Consider the following 15,147-nt stretch of genomic DNA (forward strand, 5'->3'; position numbering starts at 1 on the left):
AAAAATGGCTTGAAAAAGTGAATAAAATGGCCCTGGTCTTATACCTATTGAATTGCAGGACGGTGTGCTGAGATATTAAAACTCTCATTATTCTGAAAAGTAGTGATGGGCGGAGACGATACGCCGTGTCGAGCGCTTCAAACCACTGACGACAACCAACCGATCTTGTTCTTCGCTCTCATTGGCCGCCGCTCAACATGTGATCCCGATTCCTACGCTCTCATTGGCTCCTGCTACTTCGAAGTGCGATCTGAATCGGATACGCTGTTTTGAGCAGAGAGAACAGAGAGGTGAGTACACGGTATTATTAATCTTTACAGAATATTTTAAAGAAACAAGTTGTAGCTTAAACTGTATTTCATTTGAACGGGGAAGCTGGACTGTCCGAGTTTCATATAATGTTGAAGAGAAGCTTTGTGAGAAACGTCACTCACTCCGTGCAATATCTGGTAATGAAGCCCTGAAGTGAGCAAACGGTTTTTGTATTTTGGGTGGCCGGAGTCTGTGGGACAGATCGTTAGCTTCTATGCTGGAATTCTGTTTAGATGTTTAAACAATAGTTGCCCGGCTATAGAAAGGAGGAACATTATATTAATATTATATAATAATTTCATTATATAATATTCCCACATTCCCACGATAGTTGGACGGGATTGTCGAGTTATAACACACAGTCAAAGTAGCTAGCGTATTTTTCCCGCCAATTATTCCCGCTTCGTCTGTGAAGCGGGAATAAAAACTGCACGCGCACTGTCCGTAAAGCGATAACAAAACAAATGTCGCGATAGACTCGTACACGACCTGCACGGCTTGACTCCATATTCTCGTTGGCTTCCGAGAGCACGGGGACACGGATCCTCACTATTGACTAGGTTTGTTCGAGGACCACTATATATATATATTATGTATATGTATGTGTGTATATATATATATATATATATATATATATGTGTGTGTGTGTGTGTGTGTATATGCTGCATTTTATGTAGTTTATTATTAAGTTGCCTCAGTTTTTATATTTTATTTGCATTGCAGGGCTGTATTTGAACATTAATAAGTGTCTCACATTGCTTTGTTTTGAAATCTTAACAGTTTTCAAAAATGTTCCAAATTTTAATACCACAAATCATCTGGGGGGGTCCCTGGCACCATACCCTGTCATATGAGGGTCCTCCGCTACATGCATATCAATGTGGGGGTTGTTGACTTGGAAATGTTTGAGAACCACTCATCTATTGTATCTTTAAAAATATGTAAATAATCAATATTTATCATTTATTACTTATTACAATTCATCTTAAATTTTCTTTTCTCCTGCAGGGCTGTATTTCAACTTTTCACTTTTCAAGTGGAACAGGGGTGTAAGTGATATGGAAAGGAACCAGCAGTGTGGCCCAGTGCTGGCCCATGCATCGCCCATCTCTGGCAAACCAGATATGGGCCAGCAAAGGACTGTCATTCTTTGCGGCATCTGGGCCAAGTGTAAGTGCATTGTGTGGGCCAGACCTATTTTGCTATCTGGGTTAGAACAGAACCTTACATCAGAGTATCAACGCGTCAGTATTAGCTTCATATGCAAGCATTTTCATTTTCATGTTCAAGAGACAGAACTGTAATGAACTCCCAACACCATAAAAAAAAAGCCAAAAAAAAAAAACTCTGCTAGACTTGTTGGACACGTCTATCCCGGGCAGTAAAAAGAGCGTCCTGGACCTCAAAGCTCTACGAGGTCTACTGCTCGGGTTAAAAAACCGGCGTGGTGCCGAGATGGAGAGAGCGGGCAGTGGGGTGACAGCGGCCAGGATGGAGAGAGCGGACAGGATGGAGAAAGGGGACAGGATGGAGAGAGCGGACAGGAGGGAGAGAGAGGGGACAGGATGGAGAGAGCGGACAGGAGGGAGAGAGAGGGGACAGGATGGAGAGAGCGGACAGGAGGGAGAGAGAGCGGATAGGATGGAGAGAGCGGACAGGATGGAGAGAGGGGACAGGATGGAGACCGTGGACAGGAGAGAGACAGCGGACGTCGGCTGGGATGAAGATGAGTCGCAGCCGCTGAGCCTCTCCATCTCAGACACGAGCAAACAATTGGAGCAAGCAGTGTCCAAGGTAAGACCTCATTCTTTAGCCATTCTTCTAACATCTGGATCTCCTCTTATTGTTCAGCAGAAATCTAATACTACACAAATACCTGTAATGTTTTCTACCCCGTTTTACATGTTGTTTAAATTAGCCTCCACATTAAACTTTACTATTTTACTGTTAGTCACTGTGATGTTGAAATGTATAACATTCTGTCTGAGAAATCTTAGTGTAGAAACTTAAACTGAAACCTTAATAAGTATCTGAAGGCCCATATTTTCCATTCTCAGTCTACAAGTCTGATGCAAAAATCAAAGAATAAAGAGAATCAGGAGCTCAGGGAGGAGATAAACATGCTGAAGAAAGAAATGGAGACACTCCAAAATCAGCTTAATCAGGTGAGCACATACATATACTTCACTTCTTTTTATCGAATACATTCCACATAGTCAAAGTGAGAACATCAGTTCATACTGAAGTCTGTTCATTTACACAGAGTGTAACACAGGTGACAGAAAACAGTAAAATGCAACAAAAGCTGAACCTGTTCATTATCTTGTTTATGCAGTGTGTGACTATGGAAGACATGCGAGCGGCTCTCGTCATCGAGAGACAAAACATGTTGAAGGTAAGATGATGGATTAGCACTGTGTGCAATTTGTGTAGTTTGAATAACTCGTACTTTATAAAACCCTGCTTAATTAAAACAGATTGAATAGAATGTGATAATTTACCGAAATGAACATAACATACCAGCCGAGATGTTTAGCAAACAAATGCTAGATTTGATTGCATTGCATGTAGTCTTAATTTAGAGAATCGTGTCCTCTCAAGATGACATAATGGTGGATATATGATCCATTTCCATACAGGAACTGAAAGACAGCATCACTGACACCGGGTTCTCAGATACAAGTAGAGGGATTAATGTCTCTCCTACCCTAAGAGACTCTTTGACAAACGTATCTGATGGAGCCCTGTCCCAGGTCTACAGTGGGGTTGAGCAGGACCCAGAGTCACCCAAAGCTCTGCTGGACGTAGTTCAACTAAAGGAGACGCAGAAGAGCCTGGAGGCTCGTGTGGTGCGCCTGGAAGGTGACATGCTTATGCAACTACTGAGGCCAAAAATGGCAGCATATTGGCATATAACTGTATAATATGAATTTCATAAACTACAGTTTGACAACTATGTTTAAAAGACTAATTACAGAAGTCTTATAGATTAAAACATTAAAAGAACACAATTCATATACTGTGATTTGTCTGATATTTAAGCCCCTTTTCCTGCTGTGCATATGTAGCTGGTCCAAATCTGGGTATTGGAAGCATGTATTAATTGTTCTGTATTTGAATTTTTTTGCTTAGGAGAAATAGAAAATATGCTGGAGGAGTTTCAGGTGACAGTCAGCCAGGGCAGAGACAATATCAGTGGATCGGAGCAGCAGCCTCATCTGCAAACAGCTGACCTCAGGTAAATTCCATTCTCAGGCTACAGGAAGCAACAGTGGGAACAGTTGTAGATCCTTCTCTTACTCGGAAATGTTAACATTTACATTTTCTATCTAAGAATCTGAGGAAGTATTTTTATATAGATGCAAATTAAAATATTAGCTAGTTGTACAATACATGTGTACTTGTAACCTTTAACTCTGTGTAATCTGTGTAATCAATTCCACAACTGTCTGTGGGTGGGATTATACACCAGTCTTTCTAACCATAATGAACCTTCCAAGAGAAGTATTTAAAAAATACTTGAAAATCTGAACAGGTAGTAAAAAAAGTTGTAGAATGGTTAGCAAAGTTACATTAATGTTATGAGAAATATGTATGTATGTAAAAACCTGAGCTGATAGTAAAAAAAAAACAATTGTAGAATCCTCCGTTCCACAATTGTCTACTAAATACATCCTCACAATCTTTCTTACACTGTAATATACACTTTGACAGGAATGAAGTGCAGAGCCTGCATGAGGAGCTCCAAAATGTGAAGCAGGAAATGCTGGCACTCAGCGAACAGAAGGAAAGCTCAGAGAAGGAAATGCAGGATGCACAGGAGGCTGTTCTGAAACTACAGGCTGAATGTGAGAAGCTCCACAGAACCACCAACAAGCTGCTGAAGCATCAGAAGCAGGGACAAAGTCAAACCCAGGTAAGGAATACTGAGTTTGTATTAGTCACGGAAAATACGGCACTGGCATTAGAGTACCACTATTATACACACAGAAAAATACATGTAATAATATGCTTGTCTCTCAGGAGCTGTACAAGATTATGAAGGAGCGGGATGAGAAGATGGCAGACAAGGAGATCACAAAAATTGTTGAAGACATTGTGAGTGTCCTAAATTGTAACACATTATCAAATACAAAGTCCATCCAATGTCACTTTCAGTGGGTGAAATTTTTCTCCCTCATTCAGAGAGCGGACATGCAGACACTGGAGAACAAGGTCCTCCTGCATGATACAGCAGCAGCCAAGCTGAAGAAGAAGTTACGGGATCTTTACTGCAACTTCTGTGACTATAAGGAGACCTGTCAAAATGCCAATGAGAAGATTTTCCAGGATCTAGACTGCAAGGTAAACAGAGCAGATCTGTGACTTAACATGAAAAACCTTTTTTTGTTGGGCCTGAGGAAGAACAGGTTGCTAAGATATAATTGTACAGGTTTACCGTTCCTGTCAAAATTGTTTAGTGATTGCTTGGTCTAGCACAGGGGTGTCAAACATACGGCCCGCAGGCCGAATACGGCCCACTAAGGCGTACAATACGGCCCGCTGGATGATTTGAATAAATAATATTAAACATTAAATCTTTTTTATCATTATTATTAGTAGTAGTAGTATTAAATAAAGTCTATGGTATTCGCTGCAATATTGTTTGGTTTTATTCATTTTTTTTATTTTATCATTGATCATTTAATTGCGCTCCTATTGCGCTTCTGCCGGAACCTCTAACACGCATGCGCATTCTAAAGCGGCGGCTAATTGAAGATGTGTGGAAAGCACCCGCAATTTTAAAAATGTCCAAAAAAAGAAAAATTGATCTGGAAGGGCGGATGTTTCAGGAGAAATGGAAAGAGAAGTATTTCTTCTGTGAGGTCAACGGCAAGCCGGTATGTTTAATCTGCTCACAAGCCGAGGGACGACATATCTCTGTGAGCAGGCATTTTCTGTAATGAACATTAACAAGTCCAACCTGCGCTCTCGACTCACACACAGACATCTCAATGACATAATGAGAGTGGCGACGGCTCAAAAACTGGTTGCTGATGTTGATGCACTGGTCGAAGAAAAGAGAAGTCAGGAAGCAGGAATTAAAATCGTACGTATGTATACGTGCGTATGTCTAACTTAATGCATTACAAATGCAATCTAGATTTTTATTTGTTAAAGAAAAGTTCTCATTTCTGGTGTATAGTTAATGTTCATATCCAAAGTGAATGATTTTTTTTTTTTTAATTTTTCATTTGCATTAACCATAAAGAATTTATTTTGTATATTATTTTTTTTTTTTACATATAAGCTATTGAGTTGTTAAATATGTTAAAGGCAGTTTTTTAAAATTGTGAAGTGTTTTTGTAGTTTGTAAATTATATTGTAGCCTATAGCTTCATATTTAATGTAACTGTCTGTACAGAGTCTGTAGCATTTTTTTATTTCTTATTTTCTCATTACTAAAAAGTATGACAAATAATATTCATGTTCAAAGGAAAGGGTTTTGATTGCCATTACTTAGACAACATTTTATTTTCAAAAAGGAATGAGTGTTAATGAACAGTTTCTGAGGACTTATTAAATGCAGTTTTACAGAATATTGTGTCTTTCTAGGTTTTTTTTTTTGCAAATTAATTTGTAATTTGGTGCACTATGATTTAAAAAAAAAAAAGGGAGATTCGGCCCGCACATGGTCACATTTCTTCTCATCTGGCCCTCACCTTAAAATGAGTTTGACACCCCTGGTCTAGCACATTTGATTTCAGTCAATAAGTCCGCTGTAAGGTAAATCGTATGCTAGAGCAAAAAGAACACTAAATGTTCTTTAAAAACTTAAACTCCTTTATAGCTTCTCCCTCTTTAGCCACACTCTGAAAGATGCTTCTATATTATGATGCTTTTCTTTTTAATTAAAGCTCCATGCTTCCTGCTCACATGTACATTATGTGCTTGCCCCATTTAAAGCCAGCATAGTTTCACCTATGCCATTGTGTTCACCGTTTTCTGGTTAAACTATGTGATTGCAGGCCAAATTTAGTACCTAATAACGACCAATAAACTGTCCAACCCTTTTTCAACTGTACTTTTGGATCCTACATTTTCAGAGATACAGCTTTGGTGATTAACAGCCATGTGCTGCTGTTGCAGGGACATTTTCATTTTATTTGTCTATGGCATATGATGAATTCCACAGTAGATTTTGAGACTGATTGGTTCTGCCCTGTTACTTTTGGCCCTGTATTAGCTAGCACTATATCGATATATAAAAATGATATAGATATAAAACCTTTCTCCAGACCAGATAATTGGCATGCTCTTTTGTTGTGCTTTTTTATAGATAAAATCTATTTGCAGAATGTAGTACATAAAAATACAGCAGCCAGTGTTTTGACTTGTCAAACCTTGGAATCATATTATTCCCGTTCTCTTCTTCTTCTACCATGTCTTCACATTAATGTATTTTTTTCTCCCTCTTCCTAACAGAGAGTGTTTGACAAAGTTCAACTGCCTCTCCTGTGATCGTCCTGTCAGCATGAGTACTCCTGGACCGTATGTTTGCATTTTGAGCTTTAAATCCATTTTAATGTATTCTACATGACTGAGTACTATAAATTAACTCTGTCCTGGGCTTCTTTTTCTTTTTTTCTGGATGCTCTCAGATCCATTCCGGTATTGCCTAAGCCTCCAAGTGTCCCCGCTCCAAAGTGCAACAGGAGGTAAAGCTCATTTTTGTCAGTAGTTTGTATCATGGCTATAATAATAACATGTATAGGTGGAAAGTATTGTAACAAGAACAGTAACTATAGGAAACAATGAGTAACACAAGTGTCTTGTTTTACCCTTATTCTGCTTAGTTTTACTTCTTTTAAGGAAATCATAAATCGTAATTTCCTTATATTCCTAAGACCATAATCCACCTTCAGTTCACCTACACGTTATGCTTCCGTAGTTAAACATCAGCCTTTTTACTTCTCCAGGGTGAGGCAGTGGACTAACTTGGACAAGTCCGATGAGAGATCGTCTACAGAGGGGAGCGTGGAGCAAACCAGGGAGGAAGAGAGCTGTGGTTCTGATGAGCGAGTCCACTAACTGTAATCTCTTTACAAATGGTTTAGCGAGCATTAGAAAGAAAACATAAGCAGCAGCAGATGGATTTGTCCAGAAGGGACTTAAAATGGCAGTACAAATGCTAAAGCCATCACAGACAAGATGAAGAGTTTTTATTGCTCCCGATGACCAATGATTTTCACTTGTGGAGGCTCAGAGACTCCATCCAGCTCTTTGAGCATTTAGAGTTCTGTTATGGTCTCCCATGTCACTGCTACTTTTCTAATGTTGCTTTGTTGGCTCTGTGCAATATTGTGATGACTCTCATACCTGATCAAAGCTCACACTATGGCTAAGACTGTGGAGGAGTGTGATGTTGCTAGCTGTGTAGCACATAATTTACAGCTAGTTGTGAACTAGCTATAAGTGTACTGAGCTAGCAAAGCAACTCTGTGTGTGTGTGCACATTGGGAAAAATCTAGTTTAGAAATCTAAGGTTCAAAAATAAAATGGAAAGAAACTTCCCTTGTTTTAAATACCAACTATGTTTACAATAATTGTCATGTCTGATTTACCTGTGTCATGGCTATGTAAAATTAATCACTGACTTCTAAACTTTTTAGATATGGAGTATAATCTTTAAAATAAAAAGAAAAGTACATATATTGGTTATTAATATCCGGTATCCGCTACAAGAAGGCACTAATTGTTGATTATAGTATCATCCCAATATCCACACATCCCTAATATAAATAATAATAAAATAAGTACAGAACCTAATTGGTAAAGTGTTGTTAAAATGTCATTGTGTGCTCAAAAACACATTGCTGTAATGATCACTGACCCTCTGACATTGTATCTCTCAATTCCAGGTACAGGCATAAAGAAGGAAAAGCAATGGTACCCTAAGGAATCCTTGCCAGAGAATCTACGTTCCCGACAGAAATAATTCAATGAAAGAATAAACACTTTGAAATAATTGTAATGTCAGCTTCTGTTCTGTTTTACCCTCTAAATTGTCAGGGGTGATGAGAGACACTTAAACAACAAATGCCACAATGTCATGAGGAAACAAAACATCTTAGTCTCTATTTATACAAGGAAATCCAGTGTCCCTTTCCTCCATGACAGACTGACAGCTGGTCTCTGGGTCACTATTCAGTATAAATAGTACCATAGGGTGTGTACTGGTCAGAATGTTGCATTATCGATTGATAAGTAAACAAAAGACCTTGACCTGAGTTTAGCCACAAGGTCAGCCAATATGACCAGCAATGTAAGCAACTGTAAAATGTAAAATCAAAAGCATAGTATTCATCAGTTTGTGCAGGATGATGATTTGGATGAATCAGAATAATGTTCTGTTCTGTAAATGATGCAGGTTAAAAAATAAATGTAAAAGAACATTTTAAATAGTTTCACACTGCGTAACAGCTTATGATAATGGGACATTTAAAAAATTACTTGAAATTTTTTAATAATACAGCCTCTTGTGTGCATGCTGAGACTTTCCATCAAAGTCAAGTTGGAAATCATCCAAAACTGGTGATCGACTCCTATCAAAATCTATCAAGTCTCCTCTTTCAGAAGCCATCAAGCAGAAGTCATGGCTGATTCTAATGGAAGCCAAGATCAACTGATTAAACTGCTGATATCAGGTGTGGCTCCGGCTTCATTGGTATGAAAACTTGATGATCAACAAGCTATAACCAACAGTTTAGAATACTTAACATAATTCAAAACAACTTCAAAACAAGCTGTCTGAGCAGTCTACTGGGCAGAAATGGTTCCTAAATGTCCTACATTTCCATGAGCCAAAGGTACTAGATATAATTAATGCCATTTAGGATTCTGAACATAACACATGCTATGTTCAATCACCCCAAAATGTAGACATATGCATCTGTCTGTAGTCCAGCATGTAATGTGCACCTATGCCCCTTTACTGCTGCCCTTTACTAGATTATGGAGTCCAACTCCAAGATGATAAGCTCATGGCTTCCACCGTAACTTATGATAGTACCAGTCAGTCATCTGTGTGTGTGCATTTGGCCATGGACTGACTGGATCCGGTGCCTGATATCCATTCTGTTAGAGAGCATGCACAATGGCAAACCCTACTGTTACTGTTATCAATCACCTTTGCAAATAGTGAGAGAACTGCCTGCTCAGTTTACATGCATTGGAGGCCAGATGGACAGACCTTCTGACTAAACTCAGGTCAAGGTCACATTTTACTTATCAACTAACCTCAGAACAATCTGACCAGTATGTACACTATCGTACTATTTATATTGAACAGTGATCCTTAAACCAAGCGTTAATCTATCATTTCCATAGTCTTCACATGAATGATGTTCGTTTTGGACTTCCCCATCGGAACCACAGCTGTCTCCCTCTTTGGTTTATTTGTAAGAGATCTCTCAGACTGGCCCAAGTTAGTACACAGTCTCAGCCTGGCGGTGTAAAATGGCTGAAGATTAACTACTGAAGCATAAATTGAAAGTGGATTATGGGCTGAGAAAGTAGAATTTGTTTCCTTAGGATATAAAGTTACAATAAGACGTAAGGGATCTCTTGCTAACATCTTGATGCCAGCAAAATGGGGACGAAGCACAATATTAGGCAGGTCATAATGTTATGCCTGACCGGTGTAAATTACACGTGAAAACTTTAACCAGTAAGCGAGGTAAGCAATACCAAGTAGCCTATATAAATCATATAGTACTTATTACTCTTCTATCATATATTGTATGGTCTGTCTATAACCATTAAGATTTTACCGTTATTGTTACATCTTTTCAAATGCGCCCCCCATGATTCATGAATAGTGGAACGTTCCTATCTTACTGCACATGCGCGAGATTCCCAATACCTGGAATCCCCCAATCCACTAAATCCGCCCCTGAGCATAATAAGGATGCTTGGTTAAAATTGGTGGCAAATATTGAAATTTTTGAAAACCACAGAAGTTTACTGGCAAATATGACATACGGCCTTACATACGGCGGTGAAAAATACTTAGATGTCCTCTCCTTATTAAAAATTCGACACTCATGGTCGACGTTTCTTTTCTTTGGCCCATTTATTGTTAAACCTGGGCTCAATGCAATAGCAAACGTGAAGAATGAATATCTGTGTAGCAAAAGTCAGTAGTGTTTGGAGTGCGCCATCTAGTGGAATCAACTGAAACGCAGGGTATTGCAGGAAAAAGGAGAAATGAATGCGGTTTTTTGGACAATATTGTAAATATTTGACGGGCAGGATTAAACAGCTGTATAGATTGGCCACCGTTGCTTTAACCAAAAATGGTAAACACAAGTGTCACGGAAGAAAAGAAAAGAACAAAACAAAACTCTAGATTATCTCATACATTATGATTCTAACCTGACTAACCAAAACAAATCATCATCATTAACATGCCCTGCCTAGCTACACTTACTACCCAAACCAAAACGTACAGGGGTGGCGATCACTCCTTGCCTAGTGTGTCTAAAGGTCAGCTCTGGGTGTCGTGCAATGTATGTCATGTGACATCTTACCTGTCCACTTATCCCCTATATACAGGGGACCAAGTCACCATCAGAATAACAGCGGAATAATGATGAAACATAAATGACAAAAGGTGACAGGATGAAATTGAACTCATAATGATTGACACATACTGATTGACACAACAAAAGGGTTGGGATGGGTAACAGAACAATAACAAGACAACAGCAATCACCACAATAATCAAGGCAGTGAGTTGAGACGACTATCACACATTCTGTCCCATGTCCCATTTAAACCGTAGTGAGAGACAAAAATTAAAGCGTGAGAGAGAGAGTCAGAGGAAAAGAAGAAGAAGAAGAAGAGAAAAAAACAGACATTATGCCAAGGACATGACAATGAGACAAGCACATACAGTACAAGCGAGCAGGAAGTATAGAGCTATGGAAGTATGGATTTCCATTTTCATGCTCCAATCCACCATGCCCAATAGCCATGCAGGACAACTTTTGACCTGATGGACCTGCTGAAGATTCATGATCCTGACCTTCCTTTTGTAGGCTTCATGATAGCATTAAAGATGAGGATGCAATCACATTATCCTGTATGGACTGGAGGCTATCCAGCTACAGGTAGACATCAAGTACAATGGCATCAGTATGTCAAAATAGTCAGATTACTCACTATATCAATTAATTTATCTTTCTTTTCTTTTTCTGATCTTGTCCTTCATTTCCTTCCCCAAGCTTCTCTTCTGCTCGATTTGAAGCACCAGCAGTTCTGACTTCCCAAATTGCAGCTCCTCATCCAGCTTCTGCACTGCATTCCTCGAAGTGTATGTGACAGTGACAGTATATATAATATGCATGATATACATAAGGAACTGTACAACTGAGAACCAACTGTATATATATATATATATATACACACTATATTGCCAAAAGTATTCGCTCACCCATCCAAATAATCAGAATCAGGTGTTCCAATCACTTCCATGGCCACAGGTGTATAAAATCAAGCACCTAGGCATGCAGACTGTTTTTACAAACATTTGTGAAAGAATGGGTCGCTCTCAGGAGCTCAGTGAATTCCAGCGTGGAACTGTGATAGGATGCCACCTGTGCAACAAATCCAGTTGTGAAATTTCCTCGCTCCTAAATATTCCACAGTCAACTGTCAGCTGTATTATAAGAACGTGGAAGTGTTTGGGAACGACAGCAACTCAGCCACGAAGTGGTAGGCCACGTAAACTGACGGAGCGGGGTCAGCGGATGCTGAGGCGCATAGTGCGAAGAGGTCGCCAACTTTCTGCAGAGTCAATCGCTACAGACCTCCAAACTTCATGTGGCCTTCAGATTAGCTCAAGAACAGTGCGCAGAGAGCTTCATGGAATGGGTTTCCATGGCCGAGCAGCTGCATCCAAGCCATACATCACCAAGTGGAATGCAAAGCGTCGGATATATATATATATACTAATGCTCAAAAGGTTGGGATCACTTGCATATTCAGCTTGATTTCAGCTACCTAGGAACATTCCATCAGGGGTCAGCATGGGCACCCTGACTGGTCTGCAGCTATGCAGCTATGTGTGTGTGTGTATGTGTGTGTGTGTGTGTGTTTGTGTGTGTATGATAGATTTTTAAAATAAAATAACCATATCCCATTAAAAATATTTAAACAAAATCTGAACTGAATTAGAAATCTTAGAATGTCAAATATTATTTGCAGTTATTTAAAACATGTATTTATCAGAGTTCCAGTAAACTAGATGCTAAATGCTAGACATATTAACATACTGATAATTCAGGCCAGAACTGGACAAAAGACATAACATTTCTGCTCGTCTAAATTTTATTATATCAAATACACATGACCTCCCTTAACTACAACAATAAATTCCATCAGTCTGAACAGTAAAAGAAAAACTCTGAACCTCTGGACATTTAAAGGCTGTAGGTTAATGAATGTAAAATTTAAGTGGAATTACACAATGTTTTAACATTTTTTAAATAAAAGATTTAATGCATATGCCTTAGATTACTTGCTTTAAGTTCCAAATCAGACTCAACATTTTTCAATTAATGTTAATTTACAGTATTAGATTTTGTAACCATTTGAGCCCTGAGTGTGTTAAATTTTTCAGCCTGCTCAGCTAATTGATCAGTATCCCTCTGAATCCAGGCACACACCTCCATCAAGTGAACTCCCTTTGCAGTTCTTCCAGGTCATCTTCCAAAACATTTCCAAAGTCCACGCATGGCACCCCCTCTCTTTGTTCTCTCTTTATCAAAGTAGATCATGTATCTGGTTAATACACTTAATGCATAAAAAGCTGTGCATAACCTTATCCCTATAATATCCCTACCAGCTGAAATCGCTCTTGTCAAGTGCTTGTCCTGCAGAAAAAATTGAACTATTGACTTCATCTTTCCCTTGCACCATTCTGGGTCTCTGCTCATGATGAAGGGGTCTAAGCATGCACTCTGCAGGACAGTGGGGTATTTTAAAGGGCTCTTTTCTTGAATTCTCTTAACAATTCTTGACCGTATGCAGTCTCTTCTAAATTTGAGGGCACTGACTCTCTTCACTTACTCTGTTGCCTGATTTGCTCTGAAGAGCCTATCAAGTAGGGAATGCAAAGATCACATAAGTAATATGCAGGGAATTAATGGAATGTAGTTTTAAGGTTTTTTTGCGTAAACATATAAAACAGTAACAATGCATTACCTCAAGGACAGAGTCAGCACCCTAGTCACTGTCAGCATTGCTTGCACTAACCCAACACTTCTGGTCATCAGGGTCAAGTTTGGTCAGTTTAAAGGGAGTGATGTCTTGGAGTAGTTCTCATTTGATAAAGCGTCTCAACAGACTCTATAAATTGAAAAACAAATTTGTCTAGTTATTATACACCCTGTCATCCAGTTTTGTTATTATATCCTACACAGCTATTACTCAGTGTAGTATACCCACTCTAAAAGATCATAAAAGAAAAAGAAAAATTAGTCATTTAAATTAAGCAGAAATGAGATTATTACCATTATTAAATCTGTCAAGTCTCTGCACAGAAATGGCAGTTTTGGCTCATCAGTCTGGCATTTCATCAAGAATGGACAAAAAGCTCTGGATATCGCCATAAAAAACTGAAGTTTGGGTAAGATCAGACAACTTCTATTTGCTGCTTCAATTATGTCAAAAGAAGGAGTAACAGAGTTTGTAGTTCATGTCTATAGACTGCCTCCATGTATACTTGAAGCTTTGGCCATACCTCAATGGATCTCTCTGCAACAGGCAGATTTTTACCCATCTGCGTCCACTGAATTGGAGTGAAAAAAGAGCTGAGCCAGTAAGTTTTGTTTAATCCTCTCCTCTTGCAGGGACATTGTAAAACAACAACAAGCAAAGTACATTGCTCTCAACAGTTTCTCAAAATTCCATGTGGAGAAGCCAGTCTTGAGTGAATTGTGTATCTTGTGCAACCCACAGCTCCCAAAAGAAATTAGCTGCCGACCACCATGCAGTTCATTATGTTCTTGCTGGACATTACTGAGGAGCTTCAAGTTCACTTTTTGGGCCATCCATACTAATAGAAAGGACCTGCTTCAGGTCTTACTGTCAGCAAGAGTTTCTACAGATGACCATCTAAGCATACACTTTCAGGTGGCGACCATTTTGGACAGAGCGCTTTTGCATCAAGCGCCATTTTAAGAGCTACGGCGCTATTTAAGGATGCCGCCAGAACACTTTCTTCTTACTTGTGCTGTCGAGACATCCTGCTGTTTTTTCTTAAGCTTCCCTGCCAGTTTTTGACCCTCTTACTTTCCAATCATGCCTCATTTCTGCCTTTGATGCCTTGTTTGCTGATTGCTCAGTCTACTGCTTTGTTCTAGTTTTGATTTTGAACTACCGGTTGGATTTGTTGTGAATTTTTACCCTGTTTTTCAAGAATGTAAAGAATATCAATCATGATGCAATGCTACTGCACATGTCTGGCCCTGAAGCATTACCGGTGGTTCCATTTTTAAATCACAGATCTGTCAAAATAAAATGACATGCATATAGTTTGGTCCGAACTGAATCATGTGGTTGAAATTATGTGCACCTATATGAGAGAAGCCGCAAAAATGGTCTGGGTGCTTATAACTATTTTCTAAGTAAGGAAAAGTTGGGAACATCATTGGCTGCTCTCCCCTCATTCGCCTTTTCCACCGATTGCCATTTTAGCTGGTGGGAAATATTTGACCTTGGGGTGTGTATGACAGGAATTCCGGCTGTAGTGGTAAAATGATGGTAGGTGAATAAGGCATTAAATATTCT

At 39.1% G+C, this 15,147-nt stretch overlaps 1 protein-coding gene across 3 annotated transcripts; it reads left to right on the top strand.

Moving 5' to 3' along the window:
* The first annotated feature begins 236 nt into the window (after positions 1–236).
* Positions 237–8,413, top strand: LOC131344845 (kinesin heavy chain-like). 3 transcript variants are annotated; one of them, XM_058377342.1, is made up of 13 exons: positions 237–290; positions 1,321–2,106; positions 2,370–2,477; positions 2,648–2,707; positions 2,952–3,174; positions 3,445–3,550; positions 4,027–4,228; positions 4,336–4,410; positions 4,498–4,656; positions 6,778–6,843; positions 6,954–7,010; positions 7,272–7,385; positions 8,214–8,407. In XM_058377342.1, the coding sequence occupies exons 2-10, from the start codon at positions 1,768–1,770 to the stop codon at positions 6,811–6,813; spliced, it is 1,308 nt and encodes a 435-aa protein (XP_058233325.1). In that variant the 5' UTR covers positions 237–290; positions 1,321–1,767; the 3' UTR covers positions 6,814–6,843; positions 6,954–7,010; positions 7,272–7,385; positions 8,214–8,407. The 3 variants fall into 3 exon arrangements, with proteins under 3 accessions (XP_058233325.1, XP_058233324.1, XP_058233326.1); XM_058377341.1 differs by having other exon boundaries at positions 7,272–8,413; XM_058377343.1 differs by lacking the exons at positions 6,778–6,843; positions 6,954–7,010; positions 7,272–7,385; positions 8,214–8,407 and adding an exon at positions 5,299–5,576.
* The last annotated feature ends 6,734 nt before the right edge of the window (positions 8,414–15,147 follow it).

The sequence above is a fragment of the Hemibagrus wyckioides genome, linkage group LG24 (assembly GCF_019097595.1).
Source record: "Hemibagrus wyckioides isolate EC202008001 linkage group LG24, SWU_Hwy_1.0, whole genome shotgun sequence".
NCBI lineage: Eukaryota > Metazoa > Chordata > Actinopteri > Siluriformes > Bagridae > Hemibagrus > Hemibagrus wyckioides.